The 25,700-nt window shown below is 47.8% G+C and overlaps 1 protein-coding gene across 1 annotated transcript in view; it reads left to right on the forward strand.

Moving 5' to 3' along the window:
• fer1l4 (fer-1 like family member 4) overlaps nucleotides 1-25,700 on the forward strand; it is a gene marked incomplete at both ends in the record, with an annotated part of 37,051 nt that overhangs the window by 7,463 nt on the left and 3,888 nt on the right. The window contains 36 exons of the mRNA XM_084446047.1: nucleotides 200-331; nucleotides 412-474; nucleotides 2,739-2,823; nucleotides 3,545-3,698; nucleotides 3,828-4,008; nucleotides 4,558-4,744; nucleotides 5,230-5,490; nucleotides 5,575-5,669; nucleotides 6,235-6,343; nucleotides 6,508-6,612; nucleotides 6,769-6,883; nucleotides 6,978-7,098; nucleotides 7,554-7,654; nucleotides 8,065-8,152; nucleotides 8,475-8,591; nucleotides 8,901-9,053; nucleotides 9,984-10,167; nucleotides 10,678-10,802; nucleotides 10,968-11,102; nucleotides 11,248-11,421; nucleotides 11,506-11,616; nucleotides 11,824-11,985; nucleotides 12,459-12,633; nucleotides 14,077-14,192; nucleotides 14,539-14,652; nucleotides 14,805-14,856; nucleotides 15,257-15,372; nucleotides 15,737-15,871; nucleotides 16,099-16,215; nucleotides 16,325-16,452; nucleotides 17,081-17,251; nucleotides 22,645-22,799; nucleotides 23,695-23,876; nucleotides 24,081-24,166; nucleotides 24,645-24,740; nucleotides 25,318-25,559. Coding sequence (XP_084302173.1) covers nucleotides 200-331; nucleotides 412-474; nucleotides 2,739-2,823; nucleotides 3,545-3,698; nucleotides 3,828-4,008; nucleotides 4,558-4,744; nucleotides 5,230-5,490; nucleotides 5,575-5,669; nucleotides 6,235-6,343; nucleotides 6,508-6,612; nucleotides 6,769-6,883; nucleotides 6,978-7,098; nucleotides 7,554-7,654; nucleotides 8,065-8,152; nucleotides 8,475-8,591; nucleotides 8,901-9,053; nucleotides 9,984-10,167; nucleotides 10,678-10,802; nucleotides 10,968-11,102; nucleotides 11,248-11,421; nucleotides 11,506-11,616; nucleotides 11,824-11,985; nucleotides 12,459-12,633; nucleotides 14,077-14,192; nucleotides 14,539-14,652; nucleotides 14,805-14,856; nucleotides 15,257-15,372; nucleotides 15,737-15,871; nucleotides 16,099-16,215; nucleotides 16,325-16,452; nucleotides 17,081-17,251; nucleotides 22,645-22,799; nucleotides 23,695-23,876; nucleotides 24,081-24,166; nucleotides 24,645-24,740; nucleotides 25,318-25,559 — 4,843 coding nt within the window. The remainder of the gene's footprint in view (nucleotides 1-199; nucleotides 332-411; nucleotides 475-2,738; nucleotides 2,824-3,544; nucleotides 3,699-3,827; nucleotides 4,009-4,557; nucleotides 4,745-5,229; nucleotides 5,491-5,574; nucleotides 5,670-6,234; nucleotides 6,344-6,507; nucleotides 6,613-6,768; nucleotides 6,884-6,977; nucleotides 7,099-7,553; nucleotides 7,655-8,064; nucleotides 8,153-8,474; nucleotides 8,592-8,900; nucleotides 9,054-9,983; nucleotides 10,168-10,677; nucleotides 10,803-10,967; nucleotides 11,103-11,247; nucleotides 11,422-11,505; nucleotides 11,617-11,823; nucleotides 11,986-12,458; nucleotides 12,634-14,076; nucleotides 14,193-14,538; nucleotides 14,653-14,804; nucleotides 14,857-15,256; nucleotides 15,373-15,736; nucleotides 15,872-16,098; nucleotides 16,216-16,324; nucleotides 16,453-17,080; nucleotides 17,252-22,644; nucleotides 22,800-23,694; nucleotides 23,877-24,080; nucleotides 24,167-24,644; nucleotides 24,741-25,317; nucleotides 25,560-25,700) is intronic.

Raw genomic sequence — 25,700 nt, forward strand, 5'->3', positions numbered from 1 at the left:
ACCAGATGTGCTATATGTCCAGCAGTCCTCTGGTCACTGATCAGATGAATGATGACCCATATCAGCTGAATGATGACCTCTATCAGCTGAACGATGACCTCTATCAGATGAATGATGACCTGTATAAACCGTCAACCGTATGCTTGTGCATGTGTGTTTCTGTGTGTGTGTGTGTGTGCGCGCGTGTTTTTGTGTCCAGGTGAACCTGAACATAATGGAAGCCCAGAAGCTGGTGGGTGTGAACATCAACCCAGCTGTGTTCATCCGTTTGGACAGAGAGAAGAGACACACGTCCACACAGAAGACCACCAACTGTCCCTTCTACAACGAGGTGGCGCTTTGACTTGGAATTGAATTTTATTGACTTTAATTGAATTGGATTGAAACCCTCTCTTTCTTCCTCTCCCTCAGAACTTCACCTTTGAGTTCCAGGAGACTCAGGATGTCTTGTTTGATAAAGTGATTGAGATAATGGTGAGGTGTCTGTCTGTCTGTCTGTCTGTCTGTCTGTCTGTCTGTCTGTCTGTCTGTCTGTCTGTCTGTCCCTGTCTGTCTTTCTCTCACTGTCACACTGTTTACCAGGTGTGGCCACGCCTCTCTGAAAGGAGGCACTATCAGCTCCAAATTTTATTTTGTAAAATCTCTCTTAATATTCTGATGTAATTCCCTGAAACCAAATTTTAGAGTTGCTATAGCAGAGCCAAACAGTCTTTAAAAACACGTTTTTTGACAGAGTAACTAAGATGTGACTAAGATAACTAAATTTGAGATTGAGGGCCCCAGGACAACACACTTAGGGGCGAATTCACTAAAGGATTGCGCAGCTTTTCCTGACGCAAAGCCTGTGCAAATAAGTCAAAAATTATGTTTGCTATTCACAAAGCCCTCGCAAAGGGTGAAATACGGTGTTAACTGCGTTGCGTTCGTCATTGCGTTTCTCTGCTCGGTGTTATTAGCTCATATTTAAATTAGGTAATATGGGCGGAGAATGTTCCCCTTTCTATGCAAATGAACATTATTGCAAAACCCGCCCAATTCACAAAGATCGGCGCAAATTGCCTCACGCAGTTAAAGTGAAATTAATTGCGTTTTCAGAGACGTGGTGGTATTTAAGCGCAAGGGGTGTGTCGCGGCCAGCCTTTTCGCTGATCATGGCAGCAGTGATTGTTGCGAGGCGAATTCGGCATCGCAATGCCAGGCATGTTGTTCGTGAGAGAATATTTAGAAGAAGGTCACTTTTTGATTTAACACTAGAACCACCGTGGTAGCTGTTTGGACACCAGAGCGCGCAGCTCTTCAGCCAACTGGAGGATGAAGTCGCGTCTGGGGAGGCTCAGTTGACTATGCGTCTCTCCACCCGTCCCCAGCGAGTCCAAGCTCCCCCAATGAATAATACTTATTTATAATAGTCTACATAGCATGAAACTGTGCGTATAATAGTCTATACGCGAAACTGCGCATTCCCTATAGCTGTTCATTGAACGGCTGGGGGCCGATATAGGTATAAATAAATAAAAACATAGCCTACACAATATTTTTTTTATTTGAATGGTCTTGAAAATATTTTGCTTTGTATCATAGGTGACGGCAGGTATCATCTTCAGCCATGGATGATGACTCCCGTGCGTAATCCTTCCAACGTTGGAGAGGCGGCGTACAACTGGGCTCACATCAGGACGCGCGGTGTGATTGAGTGCACATTTGGAATCCTGAAAGGCCGTTTAGATGCCTAGATCGTACCGGTGGGGCAATGTTATACTCTCCCCCAAAAGTATGCCAGATGATCGTGCTGCAACTTGCATAACATAAAATGACAATTTTTCCTATGTTCGTCTTTTCAAATTATTCCACCTCCGTTTGCAGTCTTCCGCGTTTACACACACAAATGGCACTGACTGATTGGGAAATTAAACCCCAAATATGATTTTTTGCTGCAGTCGTGATATTTTTTGCGGAAAGCTGTGAGACATGTTTTTGAACCTCGCCCGTGAGGCCTTCAAGTTCGCTGTCTGAAAATCGTATCTTTCTTTTTCTGTCTGCCATCGTCCAATGATATGCTTTCGAGTTGTATGCGCTGTATGCGCAGTATTTAGTCATTTCCTATATCAGCAGCAAATTGCACTCAGCCGCAAACACCGAATGGGCGTGTTTGCGCTGGGATATTATTAGCGCAATGTCTTTAGTGAATAGGTTTTTAAAACGGAGCACATAGCTGGCGCAACTGACGCGCAATGTAATGGTGCAATTAGCGGGCGCAATTTGCTTTAGTGAATTCGCCCCTTAGACTTATAGCCACCAGCGTAATTGTTTTGATTATCTTTTGATCTTTGAATTTGATCCAAGACAATCATAATTATTATAATCATGAAGTCATACAGCAATGATCACAACTTGATTAATATTTTTCTGTAAAAGCTTTGGAAATTGGTTGTGCCATTCAGTTGGTTGTGGATAGGGGTGGTTGGATGTGGTTTGGTGAGGTTGGATGTGGTTGGGTGTGGATGGTACGGTGGGGTGTGTACTGTAGGTGGTGTGGTTAGGTGTGGTTGGGTGTGGCTAGGTGTGGATGGTATAGTGGGGTGTGTAGGTGGTGTGGTTGGGTGTGGTTGGGTGTGGTTAGGTGTGGCTGGGTGTGGATTGGTGGTCTCACTGGGAGAGCTAAGTTAAAAAGGGAGGTTCTGCAAAGTAATCAAGTGACTGTAACCATGTTATCTAACAGATTACTGTTTCCTGTCCAGGTGGTCCACAAGAGGCTGTTGGGCCTCCTGATAAAACGCATTGGAATCTTCAAGATCGACATCAGCACTGTCTACAGCCAACCAGGTAAGCAGGATGTGACATCATCATGGTCTACAGCCAACCAGGTAAAGAGGGTGTGACATCATCATAGTCTACAGCAAACAAGGGAAAACAGGAAATAGGGCATCATAAAAATCTAGAACACACTACAGTAGTGAAGTACTCCCTTAATATCTCTCTCTCTCTCTGTTACACACCCCACGAAAGCCTAGCTCACTCTATTCTAACCCAAAGACCAGTGGAAGGCCTAACTACTTACCTCTCAGACAGAACACAGGCTACCCAGTTTGAAGGTCTTATGTCAAATTTTTTAACTGTTTCTAGTACTCTGCCCCCTCAACATGGAACACTTTACAAAACACGCTTAAACTCCAGGACAGAATCACTCTAAATGAATTCAAAAGTGCTGTAAAGGCTATAGAAACCGAATCTATTGGTAGTTGTAATTGTTAACTGATCGTCATATGAACTATTACTGATTTTGCGCTTTGAGCTAGTCTTGTTAACATTTGTTGTCATTGTTGTAGCGGTTGTTATTGTTGTTTTTTGTTGTCATTGTGTATCGTAACCTTTATGTTTAGTTGTGTATCGTAACCTTTATTTTTTTCAGGAAACTGTGTTGCTGCCTCTCTTGGCCGGATTCTCTTGTAAAAGAGATTTTAATTTCAATGAGTTTTTAACCTGGTTAAATAAAGGTATAAAAAAAAAAAAATCTCCATCTCTCTGTCCTCCTCTCCTCCTCCAGACCACAGGTTCCATCAGAAGTGGGCCCCGCTGACGGACCCAGCGGACACCAGGTCAGGGATCAAGGGTTACGTCAAAGCCAGTATCAGCGTGGTGATGAAGGGGGATGAACTCAGCCTGCCTCCTGCCAACGCCAAGAACGACGACCTGGACAAGTATGGCCTGAACACAAGACCACTGCTCTCCGGTCCGTCAGTTCTCTGAACTGACACATGACATCTTTGCATGTCTCTGTCTTTTCTGATTGTGTGTGCACTTGTGTGTGTGTGTGTGTGTGTGTGTAGGAATCTGCTGCTGCCCAGGGGGATGCCCGCGGAGCGCCCGTGGGCGCGGTTCCTGGTGAAGGTGTACCGGGCCGAGGGTTTGCCCAGCATGAGCTCCGGGTTCCTGGGCGGGTTCTCCAAGATGATGGACAGGAACATCTTCATAGACCCCTACGTCCAGGTCACCTTCGCTGGACAGCAGGTAGGGATGTATACACTACATGCGCCCCCACAAAGACACATACACACACACACGCACACAGACACAGACACACGCATACACACACACACACACACACACACACACACACACACGCATACACACGCGCATACACACACACACGCATACACACACACGTGCATACAAACACACACACACACACACACACACACACACACACACACACACACACACACACCCTCTTCCCTATTCTCTTCTGTCCCAACATCCTCTAACAAAACACTGCCAATGTTTATTTACTGGGGTTTGGTCTCTGTATTTGCACACTGCCATTACCAGTCACACACACACACACACACACACACACACACACACACACACACAGACACTCACTCCATATCAGTACTTATAAAATCCTCTCCTGCTCCTTGCCTGGGAGACTTGGGAAGAGAGGAGACGAGATCTAACTGTGGTTGTGTGTGTATGTGTGTGTGTGTGTGTGTGTGTGTGTGTGTGTGTGTGTGTGTGTGTGTGTGTTTGTGTGTGTCTGTGTCTGTGTCTATTTTCCAGGGTGAGACCTCTGTAGCAACAGGAACCAACACCCCCACATGGAACGAGCAGATCTCCTTCATTGAGCAGTTCCCGCCCCTTGCTCGACGAATCAAAATTCAGATCCTCGATGATGCCAACATTGGCGACGTCGCTGTGGCAACACACTTCCTGGACCTGCAACAGATCTCCGACCCAACCAGGAATGGTACAGTCTAGTTCACTCACTCAGGATTGGTTCTCACTCACTCACTAAGGAATGGACTCACTCACTCACTCACTCACTCACTCACTCACTCACTCACTCACTCACTCACTCACTCACTCACTCACTCACTCATTAAGGAATTCCAACTCCTCCCCTCCGATTGCAAGATGCACTAAGATCAAAACAAATCGAGGCTAAGAGCGCATTAATTCTCACAGCAATAATACTCTGAACTTTCTTACTGTCTGTCTTGGTGACAGATTGAGTTTATTTATATTTACATGCATTTCCTTGTTTTTGTATGTTGTTTTGATTCAAGATGATTGGCTATGTCTGTAAAAGACTGCCACAAGTAAAGGACTGTCACTAGATGCGGTGAGATACCAGCCTATAACAATATAGGTATGTTAAAACTTCAACTCTCTTCCTGTCTCTCTTCCTCTCTCTCTTCCTCTGTCTCTCTCGCCCGCTCTCTCTTTCTCTAGGGTTCGACCCGACCTTCGGCCCCTCCTGGGTCAACCTGTACGGTTCTCCCCGGAACTCCACCCTGAGGGACGTCCACCGGGCCATGAACGAGGGGCTCGGCGACGGCATCTTCTACCGCGGCCGCCTCCTATTGGCTCTCAGCGTGGAGGTCTACTCCTCCCCCAACCCTGCCGCTGATACCAGCTCCTCCTCCGGATTAAAGGGAGCACTCGGCCGCCTGAAGAAGAAGAGCAAGAAGTCCAAGGAGAAGAAGCAGGAAGGTAACCGGCGCGGATGCGCTTTTAGCTCGTGTGTAGCTTGCGTGCGAGGTTGTTGGTTTATTGTTGTTTACTGTTGTTTTGTAGGCGGCTCCAGCGCCACAGGCGAGTCAGGGGAGGCGGGGACAGAGGTGCCGGAGGTGGTCACTGTGGAGGTGGAGGAAGTCCACCCCCTGCCTGAGGTCAGCAGCAACTACCTTACCCACAAGTCCTGGAAACCCTATCCATAGCATCATCAGCACAAAAATACTGTAAGAGATGGTAGATTAGTCCCCAAATTAATGGACTGAAGTCGCCAACTATGTCCAAGCGTCCCACCCTCTCAACTTACTTACTGTAAGTGTCACAAAGGTTTCATTCCCTCTAGACTGCAGTTGTGTCTGTGCCAATGTCAGGGTACAGTATATGATAATACAATTCAATTTCTTTGAAAAGAGAATTGCATTCTTTAAATGTTGATATAATATCATGTGATGATTAAGTCATTAATTCAACAGGGAATCATAAGTTTACTGATGCAGAGCCGTGTTAAACTGTCTTTGATCAGCATCACTGAGCTCCTTGTTCTTCTTGAATCACATGGAACACCCTGGGATGCTCTAGGAAGCAGCTCTGACCTTCAGGCTTTGGTTTCCTCCCCTTCAAACATTTGAAGCCACTGGGAGTGTATCTGCATAGCGAGGAGGCAAGGTCACATGCTAGGGAACAAGGTGACGGGGCTCCTGTCCGATCTGTTCTGTCCTGCAGGGCTTTGTGGGAGAAAAGGATGAGTTTCTGTTATTCGCCTCCTTCTTTGAAGTCACTATGATGGACCCCGTCATAGGGAGCAAGCCAATCACCTTTGAGCTGTCCATAGGTAAAACATCTACAGTACATTTCTGGGACTCAGGTCAATGTCTTATGTTGTTGTTCACCCAGCAAGCATTGTCTGCTCTGTGCAGATCAAATTCATACTTACAAAGAAATTGACAAAAGATTAGATGTTTATAGGCTTCTCTGTGTTTCTTTTGTTGTCAACAGGGAATTATGGGAAGGTGGTAGAAGTGCAGAACCCCAAGAAGAGTGGTAGCAGGGAGGAGCTTAGTGGTAGCAGGGAGGAGCTTAGTAGGAGCAGGGAGGAGCTTAGTAGGAGCAGGGAGGAGCTTAGCAGGAGCAGGGAGGAGCTAACTGGGAGCAGGGAGGAGCTCAACCGGAGTAGGCAGAGTCTCAGTGGGAGCAGGGGGGGGATGAGTGGGGGTATGGATGAGGTGAGTTTGAATATGGATGATCTAAGCGATGAAGGCCAGGCTCTGCTGGAGTCTGAGGAGGAGCTGGACAGAGGACAGCCCTTAAACCCCGGACCTCTAGACAGGTCTGTCACCGCGCCCAGAAGACCGCAGCCCACCGAGTTTGACAAGTAAGTCTAGACTACTACCAGTTCTCTGTAACTAGTCCCAGCACCACCGTCGTTAATATCGCTGACACCAGTGACACTGCGCCCTCCTCTCCAGGTCGTACCGATGCGTGCCCCTGGTTCGAGAGAAGCCCTGTCTCTACCTCTGGTGCTTCTTCGAAGACCACAACTTCCGCTATTACAGATCTACCTGGCTACACAAGATAGCCGACAGGCTGGTAAATCTGTCTGTCTGGACGTCTCTCTGTCTATGCCTGCCTGTCTGTCTGTCTGTCTACCCCGCCCATCTTGACATCTGTCTGTCTGTCTATGCTGTCTGTGTGTTTGTATAGATGTAGGTCAATATGTCTGCGTGTCTATAGGTGAGTCTACCGGTCCTTCTGTCCAGACCTCTCTGCTTACTGTGTGCCATGTGCAGAGGAGGGTAGAGGTAGCCAATGTGACTGAGTTGATCTGAGACTGGGGATGAGGCTGGGTATGTGTGTGTGTGTGTGTGTGTGTGTGTGTGTATGTGTGTGTGCGCGCGTGCGTGCGTGTGTGTACTCTTTCTGACATAGCTGTAGATTTCCTGTCGTCTTGTCTCAGGAAATGGCATGGAAAAGTTGGCGGTACCAATGTACAGTAGCGTTGTGTGTGTGTTTGTGTGTGTGTGTGTGTGTGTGTGTGTCCTCAGGAGATAGGGTTGGAGCAGGTGGAGGCCCTCCTGAAGAGACCCCGGAGCAAAGTGATGGAGCGACTGGTGGAGGTCCTCATGGAGTTTGTGGCCAGCTGCAAGTGAGTCATCGAAGTCTGACCACCACAAACTCAGTCTGAATACAGAGACTCACATTACCGAGTCAGTCTGTAATGGTATTTGAATGTAAATCTGCATGTACTGTAATATTGAAATCTGAATTTGGAAGTTGAATTTGTTGAATTTGAAACTGTAACCTATGCTACTTGTTAGATAATGTATAATGTATAATCTGCTAATGTAAATGTAATGTAAGTAGGCTAATCCGTTAATGTATATGCATTTATGTTAATGTTGTATGTTATGTTTCGTTCTTACATGTTTGGACCCCAGGAAGACTAGCTCGTCACCTAGGTGGCAGCTAATGGGGATCCTTTTAATAAATAAATGTAATGAATAAATTTGACTATGGATCAGAATTCTGACTGTGAATCTGGATGTGAATGTCTAGACAGTACAACTCCAACTCAGACAAGAGGGGTGCCTACAGGCCCAACACCCTGGACAAACACCGCCGCGAGTTCCTCAAGAAGAATATCGTGAGTCCCATCCTCCAGCCTCACTTCTCAGAATATCACAACTCATGACTATACAACAGCCAGAGATGGTTTTAAGCGGTGTTTAGAATGAATGAACATTGTTTTGCAACTACTTGAGTTGAGAGTTCTAAAACTGGCGTTTTCAAGATTCAACAAATCAACAAATCAAAAACTAGTCTCGTTGTGGCTGTTGTAATGTGAAGCCAGTGAAGCCAGTGAAGTCATCAGGTCCTTTTTACTGAGTTTCTTTGTGTCTGTGTGTGTTCCTGTGTGTGTGTGTGTGTGTGTGTGTGTGTGTGTGTGTGTGTGTGTGTGTATCCAGGTGATGCTGGTCAAGGCTGCACTGCGGGCCAAGAAGAGGATGACCCGTCGAACAATGCCAGAGAAGCTGGTAGCCACGCGCAAGATCCTCAAGAAGCTCCGCCTACTGGCCAAAGAGGTGGGAGTCACGCGATGGACACTGTGGAAACCAGGCCTCTCTCTGTCATTTACTGATGCCCCCCTCCTCCTCCCCCTCTTCTCCCTCCCCCCCTTCTCCTCCCCCTCTTCTCCCTCCCTCCTCCCCCTCTTCTCCCTCCCTCCTCCTCCCCCCCTCCTCCTCCCCCCTCCTCCTCCCCCTCTTCTCTTCTCCCCTCCTCCTCCCCCTCTCCCCCCCCTCCTCCTCCCCCTCTTCTCCCCTCCTCCTTCCCCTCTCCCCCCCCTCCTCCTCCCCCTCTTCTCCCCTCCTCCTCCCCCTCTCCTCCCCCAGCCCCAGAGCACCCTCCCAGATGTGTTCCTGTGGCTGCTGAGTGGAGGCCGGAGGCTGGCTTACTGTCGGATCCCCTCCTACTCCATCCTCTTTTCCCTGGTGGAGGAGCAGAGAGGCAAGGACTGTGGCAAACTCTCCACCATCTACATGAAGGTTCTACTACTACTACTACTACTACTACTACTACTACTATTACTACTACTGCTACTGCTACTGCTACTGCTACTGCTACTACCTACTACTACTACTACTACTAGTACTAGTACTAGTACTACTACTACTACTACTACTACTACTACTACTACTACTACTACTAGATAACTTTGGTGTAATTCGGAGGCCTGTAGAAGCGTAGAGAATGTGAGCCGCGAGTGTAGCCTACAGACGGAGAATAGCCAGTCTGCGCATGCGTGCTGGAGCAAGTGGGGAAGCTTTATTTAGTTTCTAAAGACGTTTCTAAAGATCATATTACAGAGGCATGTGAAAACCACAACAGGCCCTCGCTCTATGGAAGCACAACTAGCGATTCATAAAAATAGATTGATGAAAACAACCGTTTCGCGGCAGAAAATACATTTTTTAGAAGCTGCATTCTCGGTTCCCCGTCTGTCGGACTTGGCTCGCGCTTGATTTAAAATTTCTTCTACAGGCCTCCGAATTACACCAAAGTTATCTCGGTGAGTCAAACGTCTTATAATATGCCGTAAATAAGGTCCAGGTTGTCGAAAAAGAACCTTCTCCTAACTATGAAGTACATTTTATTTGTATAGCACTTCTCACAGAGAGGACTCACAAAGTGCTTCACACAGGTTAAAATGCATACAAAGAGTCAATCAAATTAAAACACAGGAAACAGGACAACAGTCATAGACATACAGTCAAATTGATTCGACAAACGCCTGTCTAAACAGAAGCATCTTTAACTGCTTATTGAAAACGTCCAGAGAGGCTGCAGCTCTCAAATCCTGAGGAAGAGCGTTCCACAATCTAGGTGCCACATTGTGTGTGTGTGTGTGTGTGTGTGTGTGTGTGTGTGTGTGTGTGTGTGTGTGTGTGTGTGTGTGTGTGTGTGTGTGTGTGTAGACCCCCGGGGGCCCAGTAGGGGAGATCTTTGCCAAGCTTGAGGTGTACCTGTGGCTGGGCATCATCAAGTATGCCAAGAACTGTACGACCAGTCTACCAGATGAGTTCCTACCCGTCTGTGAGGAGATGCAAGCTGGTGTGCCGGTGCCTCTTAACATGCCTCCCATCTCTCTGACTGGCCAGGGTGAGAATGTACAGTAGCTCAACTATATCTTCAGTATGTCTCTACTGTCTCTGTCCAGTATGTGTCAACGTGTCTGTGTCTCTACTTTCTCTGATCTGACTCTACTGTGTCTCTACAACTTGTCTTCCTTCTCCACTCTCTCAACAGTCTCTCTACTGTCCGTCTAAAGTCTCTAGCATGTCTCTACTGTGTCTACTCTATGGTTTGCCCCCCCTCTCCACACTCTATTGTGTATTTTATAATTGTTCCTCAGTATCCATACGGTTTGTCTTCTTTCTCTGTTTTCTAAGTATGTGTTTACTGTCTCTACTGTCTCTCTACTGTCTCTACTGTCTCTCTACTGTCTCTACTGTCCCTCTACTGTTTGTACTGTCTCTCTTCTTTCTGTACTGTCTCTCTACTGTCTCTCTACTGTCTCTCTACTGTCTGTACTGTCTCTCTACTGTCTCTCTACTGTCAGTACTGTACTCTGCCGTGTCTCCAATGTGTCTGTGGGCGCTGTGTCTCCAGACAGCCGTTACTTTCAGCTGCGGTGCCATGTCTACCAGGCGCGGGGTCTCGTCGCTGCTGATGACACAGGCTTATCGGACCCCTTCGCCAAGGTGGTGTTTTCCACACAGTGCCAGGTCTCACGAGTGAGTCAAACTCTATTACTCTCACCTGTGTGTGTGTGTGTGTGTGTGTGTGTGTGTGTGTCAATACTGTGTGTCTGTTATACTGTTTACAGTATGTATTTAATAGTATATGAATGTGTGTGTGTGTGTGTGTGTGTGTGTGTCTGTGTGTGTGTGTGTGTACAGGTGCTGTTCCAGACTCTGTCCCCAACATGGTGTGAGCTCCTGCTGTTTGACAGGATCCTGATGGAGGGTAGCAAAGAGAATCTAAGAGATGACCCCCCAGTCCTCATCATCAATCTCTTCGACTACGACACTATGGTAACCTTCTGTTATCATGTTCACTCCTAAAACACAACCCTAACCCTGACCCTAACACTCTATGATAACTCTGTGTGCGTGTGTGTGTGTGTGTGTGTGTGCGTGCGTGTCTGTGCGTGTGTGTGCGTGCGTGCGTGCGTGGCAGGGCAAACCCGAGTCTCTAGGCCGGGCGTTTGTGGAGCCTGAGCTGAAGTTTGTAGAGGAGCCCTACAAGAAGCCCAGACTGAAGTTCTTCAGCATCACCAGAGGCAGGTCCAACGCCGGGGAGCTACTGGGAGCTTTCGAGCTCATAGAACTGGACTACACCTGCTTTGGAGAGGTCCGTATTATTAGACTAGATTCAGATACCGTATCTCTTCTGAAGACGGAAAAATAAAGGTCCTCCCCCCCAACTCCACACTAGCCGTCCCTGCCCGCGGACGTGGACCCCCAGGAGCCCAACTACCTGCAGGAGGAGCGGATGTACGTTATCCCTGACGGGGTCCGGCCAGTCCTCAAGACCTTCAGGATAGAGGTGAGGGATGGAGGGAGGGAGGGAGGGAGGGAGGGAGGGAGGGAGGGAGGGAGTGATGAGAGTGGGTATATACGTGCGGCATCAGTTATCACGTGCGTCTTTGTGTGTGTATGTAATTAGCGTGCGTACTGTATGTACGTATATGTGTATCTGCATGTGTCAATATTGGTGCGCTTGTGTAAACGTGTACTTGTTGCGTGTGTCCAGGTGTTGTTCTGGGGCCTGAGGGATCTGCGCAGGGTCAACCTGTTCGAGGTGGAGCGGCCCCAGGTGAGGGTGGAATGTGCCGGTCATACGCTGGAGTCGGAGGAGATGGAAAGCTACAAGGTCATGCCCAACTTCAAAGAGGTCGTCAAACATTTCCACGTGGTGAGAACCTCCTGGCCTTTACTGGACCACCACCTCTGAGGAGACTGAACTGAACACTGGTGTTACAACGTACCCCAACATTGGGGGACATTCTTGAAGCCAACTATGGTTGGGGCAACACAATGCATTGGGGTAGAATCTGGCCGATAAAATGTATATATTCCCCATTCATTCATTGGGAATGGCAAATGAAACTGTACGAACAACGAGATGGAATACCAAACATGCAATATCAACGCCAAAAACAACATATAGAGTTAAGAAATACTTTGACACATACCTTCGCCAACCCTGCAGATTTATTTTGGTTAATTTGCTAATAAAGAGTATACAGTTCTTATCCCATACTGTGTATTTCTCTTTACTTCCTGTTCCTGTCTTTTGTCCAATCAGTACCGCTGCACTGCAGCTCTTTCTGTGATTGGATAGTAGGCTGATGTTTGTCTTCTTCTCCCTGTCCCTGGTCCAATCAGGAGCTGCCAGAGCACGCATACCTGCACCCGCCCCTCACCATCTTCGTGCTGGAGCAGCGGGCATTCGGCAGGATGGTGCTTGTGGGGACACACGTGGTCCAGTGCCCCATGGCATTCGCCCCAAAGAACCTGGAAGACTGGGAGGAGGAGGAGGAGGAGGAGCCTAAGAGGCCAGGTAAGACACAGACACGCCCCCTCGGTAAGGATGGAGCAGAGTTAAGATTATAACGTGACAGGTGGCTGGGGAGGTTCACCTGCTCACAACAACCCAACACAAGGCTTCTGGCTCTGTTGTCATAGGGATTGATCTGGATCAACAACCACCCAGTATCCTCCTCCCTGTCAACATTACATTAGAAAACCCTCCATTTTGCCGGTAATACCGTGAAGAGACACAGATCTCCTGGCTAGCTAGTGTCCTCCTCGGCCAGAACCAACCTCCCTTCCAGCACGTTCAGTTGGGTTAAAAACAGGTCCTATAAGTCAATAGTACGGAAACGTGCCTCAAAACAATGGTGAGTCTCTGTGAGTGTTTTCCAAGTGAATCCAAGGCGCGTTTTCCAGGTGAGCTCACTCCCATCATTCCCTCGCGAAACACAGCTAACCGATTCCCCCGTCTCAACTACCGTCTCTCTACCGTCTGAGTCTCACTCACTCTTCCTCCGTCTCAACTACCGTCTGAGTCTCACTCACTCTTGTTCATGTCTTGCGCCTCACAAGTCCACCCCCCCACTCACAGCTCTTAAAGGCACAGGTAGGCTACATCCATACATTCAATACTCCCCAGAGTCACCAGCATTACTAATACAGGACCCATTAATAGACAATTATATTTACACTTATACTGTGGGATTGCTGCTGCTGCTGTTTGCAGATGATGTGGTCCTGATGGCATCATCGGCCTGTGATCTCTAGCACTCTCTGGATAGGTTCGCAACTGAGTGTGAAGCGGCTGCGATGAGAATCAGCACTTCTAAATCTGAGGCCATGGTTCTCAGCAGGAAACCGGTGGTCTGTCCGCTCCGAGTAGGAAATGAGTCCTTACCCCAAGTGAAGGAGTTCAAGTATCTGGGGGTCTTGTTCACGAGTGAGGGAACCATGGAGAGAGAGTTTGGATGGAGAATCGGAGCAGCTGGTGCAGTTCTGCAGTCGCTTAAACCCAGGACCAGGTGGCGGGATTACAGTACATCTCCGCACTGGCCTGTGAGCGGCTAAAGATCCCCCAGGCAGAGCTGGTTGATGCTGCCAGGGAAAGGGATGTCTGGGGCCCCCTGCTGGAACTGCTGCCTCCGCGACCCGACCCTGGATAAGCGGATGACGATGGATGGATGGACTGTGGGATTTCAATGTTAACCTAAACAAACCTAAATCCTTGGCTTTTCTATTATATTTCCTGAGACCACTCAGGTGCTCCTACTCTGACCAGGGGTGGTCTCAGATAGGCTAAATGCGTGCATGTAACAGTATCATACTACTGTCTACTTTTTCACACTTTTAGTTGTAGGAAGTGGGTTTGGAAGTGGGTTTCATTAGCCAATGGTTATTATGAAATTAAACAGTTCATCATTACATGGTTCATTATTTAAAGGTTATTATTAAAAATCCCCCCCCCCCACAGCGAGGCAGCCCCGTCAGCAGAAGGCCATCCCCCTGATCACAATGAGGACCATGCTCCTGGGAAGCCTGCCCATTAAGATGTCCAAGATTCCCATCAATCCCCTCAACCTGGTCAGCATTCTTCTCTTTTCCCTCCTCTCCCTGTCTCCTTGCTGTTTTCCTGTTCTGCTCATCATCCCTTTATCCTTCCTTTGTCCCCTCCTCTCCTAACCCCTACTCATCATCCCTTTATCCTTCCTTCGTCCCCTCCTCTCCTAACCCCTGCTCATCATCCCTCTTTCCTTCCTTTGTCCCCTCCTCTCCTAACCCCTGATCATCATCCCTTTATCCTTCCTTTGTCCCCTCCTCTCCTAACCCCTACTCATCATCCCTTTATCCTTCCTTCGTCCCCTCCTCTCCTAACCCTTTTCTCCTGGACCTCTTCTCTTCTCCTAATCTCTGTTGTCTTGTGTCTCCTCTCCAGGTGCCATTTAAGAAGCTCAAGAAGGAGGAGTTGGAGGAGGATGTCCCTGATAAGGAGGAACTTGATTGGTGGTCGAAGTACTACGCATCAGTGGAGGAGCTGGCGAAACTACAGGTTGAGCCAATCAGGATCTTTGCTGAGTCTCCACTATGGATGAGCTCAATCAAACCTCTAGGTGGTTTGCGTCTACCTATAGCTGGTTCCAAAGGTGAATAAGCGAGGGCTGTGATTGGCTTGTTCTGATGTTGGTGTTTCCTGTGTTCCAGGCTGAGAAGGAGGAGGCGCAGCTTAAAGAGCAACAGGAAGCAGGTCATTCACGTTGGACAGTTTATCACTTAACTAACTCTAACAAACACGGAGTAACCCTAACACCCTGAACAACAATTTAATAAATACATCGTTAATCATTTGAAGTAGTTGCCTATGCTTGCTGCTGATATTGCAACTAACTTTAGCAAGCATTTATGATTTGCTCAGCTAACAACACTACAGACGACAGAGGAACTCAAACCTTTCTATGTAAAAGCCCATTTTACATTATTATTTAATGAGCAGACGTATGTGCAGACATAATTTCATTTGCTGTTTTGTGTAAATCTTTACCCTAACACTAGCACACTAGCCCTAACTAAATAAATAACTTACTTACTAATTAATAATTAAGACTTACTAACCCAATAATACATACTATACCCAAACATGTAACTCTGCTCTGCAGATGGAGGTGACATGAGTATGGACGGTCTGACTCTGGAGGCAGAGGAGGATCTTGAACCGGTTCCGGTGGAGGTTGAACCTCCCAAACCCAAACGCAAGAAGATACCAACCGTCCAGGTATCCATTTGTTTTATTCGCCAGGGCCGCCACGGAGATCGTGCGTGTCGGTTTTATCAACCAGGGCTGTCACAGGGGTTGTGGTACAATGGATGCAGGACAAAAAAAAGGTTACAACAAGTAGTGTCAAAAGGATAAACAAACATGAGTTAAAGCAAGGAACACTGGACCAAGAGTACAAGACTAGGATGAAAGGGACAACAAGGAAATGAAGGCTTGACTTGACATGACACAGTTAACAAAGGCACACATTTACATTTCACATCACGCACACAAGGAAAGAGAGTGGGAGGGTGTGTGAATCTTTTCTACAAGTGTGCGTGTGTGTGTGTGTGTGTGTGTGTGTGTACGTGTGTGTCCACAGCTGTACAACACTGAGCTGGAGAATGAGTTCAGCCAGTTCATGGACTGGCTCCACATCTTCCCCCTCCAGAAGGGCAAGGCCAGTGCAGAAGATGACGAAGAGGATGAAGAAGACAGGATTATGGGCAAATACAAGGTGACACACTGAGAACCGTTTATCTACATCTGCTGGCACCCACCATGTTAGGAAAGGCCCCCTGTGTTTCAGGGGGAGGTAGGGTTAGTTAACAATGTGAAGGTCGCACAAATGTTGACGTTGTGTAGGTCTATTGGTTGTGTAAGTGAAGATTATGCCATTGTTGAGTGTAGTTTGTGTGTTGGTTGTGCCAGTGCTTAGTGAATGCTGTGGGTTGGTTTCCCTAGGGGTCATTCCTGATCTACCCCATCTCACGTGAGGAGGAGGATGCTGACTGTCAGATCACCAACGGAATCCCCAGGAACGGCCCCATTAAGGTTCTCATGAGGGTATACGTAGTGAAGGTACGCGCGTGTGTGTCTGTGCGTGTGTGTGTGTCTGCATGTATTTATGTGTGTCCCAAAATCATATTGACTGATCCCCCCCCCCCCCCCCACACACACACACACACAGGCCACCAACCTGACCCCAACAGACCCCAGCGGCAAAGCTGACCCCTACCTGGTTGTGAAGGTGGGTCAACAGAAGCAGGACACCAAAGACCGCTACATCCCCAAACAGCCCAATCCCATGTTTGGAGAGTGAGTACCTCACTACATTACACTACACCATGGAGGGTCACTCTGACTACTATTGTGTGTAATGATAATGTGTGTGTGCATGTGTGTGCATTTATGTGTGTTTGTGCAAACAACATTGTGAGCAATGAGAGATGCCCTCTTGCCTCGTCTTTTGAGTTGCTGCCGTCTGGGAGCCGATTCGGTGCTCCTTTTTCTAGAACCAATAGAAGCAAGTTATCTTTCATCCCACAGGCCATCAGACTCCTTAATAAGTAATGAAATATTTTCTCTTCCTCTGGGGCGACAATATCCAGCTGGTCTGAGCGCTCTTATATATGGTGCCTCCTAAATGTTGATGATGTTTTCTTGTTCCTTTTATTTTTAGTTAGCCTTTATTGTACTATCTGTGTGATGTGTTCGTGCAGCACACCAGTTTCCCTAAGGGGACAATAAAACCTCGAACTAATGTGTATGTGTGCCAGTATCTTTATTTGTATAGCTTTGTGTAATTTGTAAATTGTGTCACTTTTAATTAAAGCACATCACGGAGCCGCCAGCACCATTTACAGTGACTGTACAATGTACACAGTGCCATTTGCACGCGACGAATAAAATTTGAATCTGTGTGTGTGCATCTCCGTCACTGCAGGGTGTTTGAGATGAACGTGTCGTTCCCACTGGAGACAGAGCTGATCGTCTCTGTGTATGACCACAACATACTGGGCTCTGATGATCTCATTGGTGAGACATCCATCGACCTGGAGAACCGCTTCTACAGCCGCCATTACGCAGGCTGTGGCATCTCACTGCACTACGACAGGTAATACGAGAAAAATAAGAGTTGCTCTTAATTAACTTGCCTAGTAAAATAAATGTTGATGATGATGATGAATACTACTAAACTACTACTACTATGTGTAGTACTTCTACAACCACTATTACACAGGGTGTGGTATCTCTCTGTACTATGACAGGTACTACTACTACTACTACTACTACTACGTGACCCGTGCGGGGAGAGTTAGCAAGCCTAAAGCTGTTAAAATGGCCTCGTTGTCAAAGGGGTTGATTGGTCGCAAACAGCTAAATCCCTCTCCTGTATTCCTCCCTGGGCCAGACCTATACAAATGGCACTGGCTTGCTTGTGGCAGAGATGATAGTGAACAACAGGCCTACCTTTACCCACAGCGCTGACTCTCCTAGCTCCGGACCGCTGCGTCGTCCCTGGTCCCTGCTTTCTCTCCCCAGCTGACAGACACCAGGCGTGTGCTGTCACTCAGTTTGAGTTGATTCAGTTTTTTGATTCAGTCTTTTCCTTAATAGTCTGGCTCACCGGTCGATTGGCCGCTTGCTGCATCAACAATGATTAAAAGGGTTGTTTCCTCCAGGAAGATTACTCCGTCGCCATGCTCACCCCTCTCGAGCATTTCTGGCGTCTTTCTGTCCTCAGCGTTCAACTGAGTTCCGTGTGTTGGGGTTGAGTGGTGGAGGTAGGACCCAAGATGCAGGATGAAGGCAGGCAGTGCAAGTTCAAAAGGGTTTAATAAAAAAAAAACTGGCAGGGAAATACAGGAACACCAGGAGCAACGCCAAACATTGACAATGAACCGACAGAGAACAAAGGAAACAGGAGGGCATATATACTCTGGGAGAACAATCAAGGAACAACGTACAGGTGTGCAACAAGTCATAATGAGACAGGTGTAAACAATCACCCAGACAAGGACATGGAGGGGTTCCAAACAAGACACCAATGCAAGGACAGAGGAAACTAGGACACAAGGGAAGGGAACAGAAATGAGACTGGGACTGGAATGGGACTGGGCTAGAAACTAAAGTGGGAACAGAACTAGAGGGTGGGAACTAGAGAGGGGAACCTAACACAAGTGGGACTAGAACTAGGGGAGAAGGGGGCTAGAACCTAAGGGGGCTAGGAAGGAAACAGAGTGAAGTGGGACTAGTGAGGGACTGGTGGCTAGAGCTGGGCAGAGAGACACTAAAACACCAGGAAGACAAGACCACCAACACAAGACAATACACGCCAGGAACATCAACATGACATAGTGGTATAAGTGCAGGCAAACAACATGGTGACAAGTGTGTGCAAAAGTCTCTGGGGGGGGGGGGGGGGGGGGGGGGCAGGGGCTCAGAGTCCAGGAGGGTCCAGGGGTCACAGGAGCTGAGGGTCAGAGGCAGGGGCCCAGCCCAGGAATAGGGGGTGATCGGGGTGAACCAGAGTTCCAGGGCAGGGGAGAGGGTCCGGACCGGAACAAGGGGGTGAGCTGGGGGGAAAAAGGGCGTAAGAGTCCAGGGGCAGGGATGAGCATCCGGGGGCACTGGAGCTTAGGATCCAGGGGTAAGGGTCCAGGCTGTGAGCAGGACCAGAACACTGTGGGCTGTCTCTCTGTCTCTGGGCTCTATCTCAAGAGTCCTTTCCAGTTTGCTCTACGCACCAGAGGCAGACCACACCCCCAACGCCATCAGCATTACAGAGGCAGACCACACCCCCAATGCCATCAGCATTACAACCATTATCAATTATCAAATTCTGCAACAAGCATTAGCCGATGAATTCCTGACTTTTCTGATATATACAGTATACAATACTTATACAGTGGGATTTCAATGTTAACTTAAATAATAACCAAAAGTAGCATAAATCCTAGGCTATTCTATTACTTTTCACTCGGGGCTCTCTTAACTGTCTAGGGGGTGGTCTCAGATAGGTAAGTGGATGCATGTAACACTACTATTAATACTACTCTACTACTGTACATGTAGTATTCTGCAACCACTATTATGCAGACTGTGGCATCTCACTATACTGCTATACTACTACTACTACTACTACTACTACTACTACTACTACTACAGTACTACTACTACTAATACTTATACTAACACTAGTACATGTAATAATTCTACAACCACCATTACACAGGCTGAGGAATCATACTGTAGTACGAAAGGTATGAATTATACTATTGAACCAGTCAATCAATCAATCAAAGCTTTATTTGTATAGCGCATTTCATACCCAGAGGCAACACAATGCGCTTTACAGAGAACAAGGGAGGTGGGCATACTGTACGACCCACTCTCTACATATTCCAGAGGGAAGCAAAAAAACAGTAATCACCCGGGGGCCAGATAAGTGAGCTGTAAAAATTCTTCCCTGACCCCTCTCAACAAGGCGATCGAGCAAGCTCCAGGAGTATGTTTGTCTACCGGCTAAGAACATTTATAAAGCAGTACATTACATTAAATGACATTTCAGAGTAAGAGAGGCTAAAAAAGCATCATAGGAGAGACATGGCTCATGGCCTCTGTCACCAGCAGACCACCCTGAGACCGATAGATACCCCTGTGTCTGCTGCAGATGTCGTAACAAATTAGTTAACACACACACACGTACACACAGACATACAACAGTCCACTTCCGGCTTTAGGCCTGGGCCCAGTACCCCCTACCCCTCACCCTAACCCGGGTCCGTATTGTAGTTGATAAAAATGAAGTATTTGCCAAAGCCCAGGTTCGCTCAAAAATAGGTTCAGTCAGATTTATTAAGAAAACAATACGATTGCAAACGGACCTCAAAGTAAAACACAGAGTGGTTCACCAACAGAAGAAGTAAATCAGCTCGCCAAATCTTCTCCTTATATCTGCTCAAACCAACGATGTGGTGCAGCCGACATTTTATTGGCTGAGTTGTCTATACGTCATCGTAAGGTGACGGATATCACACAGTGGTCGAGGGATGAAAACTCACTTTGAATATGGACAAAGAAAACAAAAGGTCTGAGCCAGGACAGGAAGGACAGAAGGTGTGGCCCTTCTGACTTAAACAAAGAGAGGAGGAAGAGCGAGGTAGAGGAGGTGTTTACAATTACAAAAGAGAGAGAGAAACAAAAGGTTGAGGTGATTACAATAGCAAAAGGCAGGGGACTGGATGAATGAGTATTGAAAGAAAAGATATGAATCTGAATAGTCTTGAGACGGTCAAAATTCCATGACAGTATCCTCTTCCTACCCCAACCCTACCCCTGACCCCTGCCTCTACCTGGACCCAGGCACACTCACACACACACACTGACATACACCAGTCCTGGGCTCAGATCCCCTTCCCCTCACCCTAACCCGGGTCCGTATCCTTTTCCTACCCCCCACCCTACCCCAACCCCTGCCTCTATCGGGGCCCAGGCACGCACACACACACACACACATTAGTGTTTGCCACACCTCTCCCATGATGCTCTTAGCCTTTCTTGCTCTGAAAATGTAGTTTGACGTAATGTATTGCTCTATATATGGCTCCGTGTGCTACTAACCCTGTTCTGCCTCCCCTCTCCCTAGTGCCTCTCTCTCTCCCTCCTATCTTCTAACCAGGTCCAGTGGATGCCCCACTGTCACCAGTAGACCACCCTGATTCCGATAGATACCCCTGTGTCTGCTGCAGATGTCGTAGCAAATTAGTTAACACACACACACGCACACACAGACATACAACAGTCCACTTCCGGCCTTAGGCCTGGGTCCAGTACCCCCTTCCCCTCACCCTACCCCGGGTCCGTATCCTCTTCCTACCCCCACCCTACCCCAACCCCTGCCTCTATCTGGGCCCAGGCACACTCACACACACACTGACAGACACCAGTCCTGGGCTCAGATCCCCTTCCCCTCACCCTAACCCGGGTCCGTATCCTTTTCCTACCCCCCACCCTACCCCAACCCCTGCCTCTATCTGGGCCCAGGCACATTTATGCACACACAGACATACACCAATGTTTGCCATGTCTCTCCTATGATGTTATTAGCCTCTCTTACTCTGAAAATGTAATTTAATGTTATTTATTGCTCTATAAATGTTCTTAGCCGGTAGACAAACATACTCCAGGAGCTTGCTCGATCGCCTCGTTGAGAGGGGTCAGGGAAGAATTTTTACAGCTCACTTATCTGGCCCCCGGGTGATTACTGTTTTTTTGCTTCCCTCTGGAATATGTAGGGGTGGGATGTCTGCCCACCTCCCTTGTTCTCTGTAAAGCGCATTGTGTTGCCTCTGGGTATGAAATGCGCTATATAAATAAAGCTTTGATTGATTGATTGATTGATTGATGGCAAATACTGGTGTGTGTTTGCTATGGCCCAAGCTTAAAGCCGGAGGTGGGTTGGTGTATGTCTGTGTGTACGTGTGTGTGTGTTAACTAAATGCTACGACATCCACAGCAGACACAGGGGTATCTATCGGACTCCGATAGATACCCCTCCAAAACAGGGTTAGTAGCACACAGAGCCATAAAAGCAACACAGATATTAAAACAGGCAACCTGGAGCAAGCCTTTGTCTAACAGGCTAAGAACATTTATAGAGCAATAAATTACATTAAATTACATTTTCAGAGCAAGAAAGGCTAAGAGCATCAGGTCCAGGCCTAAGCCGGATGTGGACTGATGTGTGTCTGTGTGTACGTGTGTGTCTGTGTGTGTGTGTTAACTAGATACTACGACATCCACAGCTGACACGGGGGTATCTATTGGACTCAGGGTGGTCTGCGGGTGACAGTGGGGCATCCACTGGACCTGGTTAGAAGGTAGGAGGGAGAGAGAGGGGCACTAGGGGAGGCAGAAAACGGTTAGTAGCATGCTGAGCCATTGAAGCAACACAGCTGTCAGAACAGAACAAGCCTGTTTCAGGGTAACCAGCTTCTGTACACTACTTGATATACATACAGTACATAGCAGGATATACACCAATGTATACAGAGGGTTCACAGGTAGGTTTGAGGCTGCCTTTCTGTGTCTCAAGGTCCTGGCTAGTGATTGTAGTGATACTAATACTCCTACAGCTGCCATTATACATGGTGTTGCATGGTGCTGTACTGTACCATGATGTGTGTAAATTCTGTTACCAAACTATTTCTAATAATACTTCTACAGCCACCATCACCGTGGCAGTGCAAGGTCTGTGGCAGGCGTTAATAATAATAATACCTAACGATTGCTATTCTACCAATACTACTGTTGCAACCACTAGTAGTAGGATAAGTAATGGTGTGAACTACAGTATGAGGTTCAGGCTGTAGAAGCTGTTGAGTGGGCCTTACAAGCCAACAGCAGATAGTAAGATGTGCATTGCTGTTGAGGGAGCCTCAGAAGCCAACATTCACTCAGACTGCATGTTTGTTTGCATGTTTGTTTGCATGTTTGTGCGTACAGAGATGGTTATAACATGTGGCGGGATGGCAAGAAGCCGACAGTCATCTTGTCAGAACTCTGCCGGAAGAACAATATTCCCTCTCCGGAGTACCGGGAGTCTGAGGTCAAAGTCCTGAACAAGATCTTCAAGGTTCCTCCTGAGGCCTTTCCTGAAGGTCTGATCCTGTTCTCCTCTCACGTTCCTCTCTCCTGTTCTCCTCTCACGTTCCTCTCTCCTGTTCTCCTCTCATGTTCCTCTCTCCTGTTCTCCTCTCACGTTCCTCTCTCCTGTTCTCCTCTCACGTTCCTCTCTCCTGTTACCCTCTCACGTTCCTCTCTCCTGTTCTCCTCTCATGTTCCTCTCTCCTGTTCTCCTCTCATGTTCCTCTCTCCTGTTCTCCTCTCACGTTCCTCTCTCCTGTTCTCCTCTCATGTTCCTCTCTCCTGTTCTCCTCTCACGTTCCTCTCTCCTGTTACCCTCTCACGTTCCTCTCTCCTGTTCTCCTCTCATGTTCCTCTCTCCTGTTCTCCTCTCATGTTCCTCTCTCCTGTTCTCCTCTCACGTTCCTCTCTCCTGTTCTCCTCTCATGTCCTCTCTCCTGTTCTCCTCTCACGTTCCTCTCTTCTGTTCTCCTCTCACGTTCCTCTCTCCTGTTCTCCTCTCACGTTCCTCTCTCCTGTTCTCCTCTCACGTTCCTCTCTCCTGTTCTCCTCTCACGTTGTTCCTCTCTCCTGTTCTCCTCTCACGTTGTTCCTCTCTACTGTTCTCCTCTCACGTTCCTCTCTCCTGTTCTCCTCTCACGTTCCTCTCTCCCGTTCTCCTCTCACGTTCCTCTCTCCTGTTCTCCTCTCACGTTCCTCTCTCCTGTTCTCCTCTCACGTTCCTCTCTCCCGTTACCCTCTCATGTTCTCCTTTCATCTCTCCTGGTGCTGTCCTCCCCTGATCTGGATTTCTCTTCTCTCACTCCCCCTTTCCTCTCCTCCTCTTCTCTGGTCACATTGAGACGATGATGAAGATGATGATGAAGAAGATGATGGTGATGAAGGCTTTGACCCACCCCCTCTCTCCAGAGCTGTTAAAGAAGAACAAGCGTTCTCTGGAGGATGATGCAGCAATGGAGGAGCACAAGGCCCTGAGTGTGCTCCAGCGTTGGGGGGACATGAGGGAGTTCTGCCTAGGGGCCTGTCCCCTGGTACCTGAACACGTGGAGCTCCGCTCTCTGCTCAACCCCGACAAGCCAGGACTACCCCGGGTCAGACACACACACACTCACACACACACACACACACACACACACACACACACACACACACACACATACACACACACAAACATCAAGGCAGACATGCACACATACACACACACACATGCATGAGGACATATTTATACTGTAGTGTAATGGAGCCGTGTGTGTGTGTGTGTGTGTGTGTGTGTGTGTGTGTGTGTGTTGTTACAGGGTTTCGGCCACATGTGGGTAGACATATTTCCTGTTGATATTCCAGCGCCTCCGCCTGTCAACATCAAGCCACGCCAACCAATACAGTAAATCACAGCATGACATCCACCATGACATCCATCATGACATGTACCATGACATCCACCATGACATCCATCATGACATATAACATGACATCCACCATGACATGTAACATGACATCCACCATGACAACCATCATGACATCCACCATGACATCCATCATGACATCCATCATGACATCCACCATGACATCCACCATGACATCCACCATGACATTCACCATGACATCCACCATGACATCCACCATGACATCCATCATGACATCCATCATGACATCCACCATGACATCCACCATGCACCATCATCATACTTTCAACGAGTTTCTTTTATTACACAATTTACCCAATCACTAGCACATGCAGTCACTGCAGTGTGTGTTGTGGCATTAAGAGCAAGGGGTGGTTAGTTAGTTAGATCTCGGCTTGAGGGTTCGCCGCACCACATGTGACCCACATGTATGATGTGTTGTGTCCATGACGACAGGTATGAGCTGCGAGTGATCATCTGGAACACGAATGATGTGGTGATGGGCATCAACATGTTCACAGGCAACCCATCTTGCGATATCTATGTAAAAGGGTCAGTAGTTAACATGCGCACGCACACACATTCACACACACACACACACACACACATACACACACATTGGTAGTCAAATATGATTGTGGTAGTTGTACTGTCTCTTCAACCATGTGTGTATGTGACTCTGTGCGTGTGTGTATGTGGCTCTGTGTGTGTGTATGTGGCTCTGTGTGTGTGTGTATGTGACTCTGTGTGTGTGTGTATGTGGCTCTGTGCGTGTGTGTATGTGACTGTGCGTGTGTGTATGTGGCTCTGTGTGTGTGTATGTGGCTCTGTGTGTGTGTATGTGGCTCTGTGTGTGTGTATGTGGCTCTGTGCGTGTATGTATGTGACTGTGTGTGTGTATGTGGCTCTGTGTGTGTGTGTGTATGTGACTCTGTGTGTGTGTGTATGTGGCTCTGTGTGTGTGTGTGTATGTGACTCTATGTGCGTGTGTGTGTATGTGACTGTGTGTGTGTGTGTATGTGACTCTGTGCGTGTGTGTATGTGGCTCTGTGTGTGTGTATGTGGCTCTGTGTGTGTGTGTATGTGGCTCTGTGCGTGTCCTCTTCCTATGTGTCTTCTGTCCCCCCAGCTGGATCAAAGGACTGGAGAAGCAGAGGCAGGAGACAGACGTCCACTTCCACTCCCTGACTGGAGAGGGAAACTTCAACTGGCGCTTCGTCTTCCGGTTTGACTTCCTACCAACAGAGAAGGAGATCAGCTACAAGAAGAAGGAGTCCATCTTCTCTCTGGATGAGGTAGAGTTCCGCCAGCCGGCTGTCCTGGTGCTGCAGGTCTGGGACTACGAATTAATTGGAGCCAACGATTTCCTGGGTGAGACTGGTTGATTATTTAATTTAACCTTTATGTATCCCAACCAAAGTTCCTATCTACAAAGATATATTAGTGGAGAGTGCTAAAAAAGGGCATAGTACATCTGAAGTGAAGAAAGCATAGTGCCATTCTCTCCAACCC

Source organism: Borostomias antarcticus, assembly GCF_949987555.1.
Source record: "Borostomias antarcticus genome assembly, chromosome: 11".
In the NCBI taxonomy this organism is placed as follows: Eukaryota; Metazoa; Chordata; class Actinopteri; order Stomiiformes; family Stomiidae; genus Borostomias; species Borostomias antarcticus.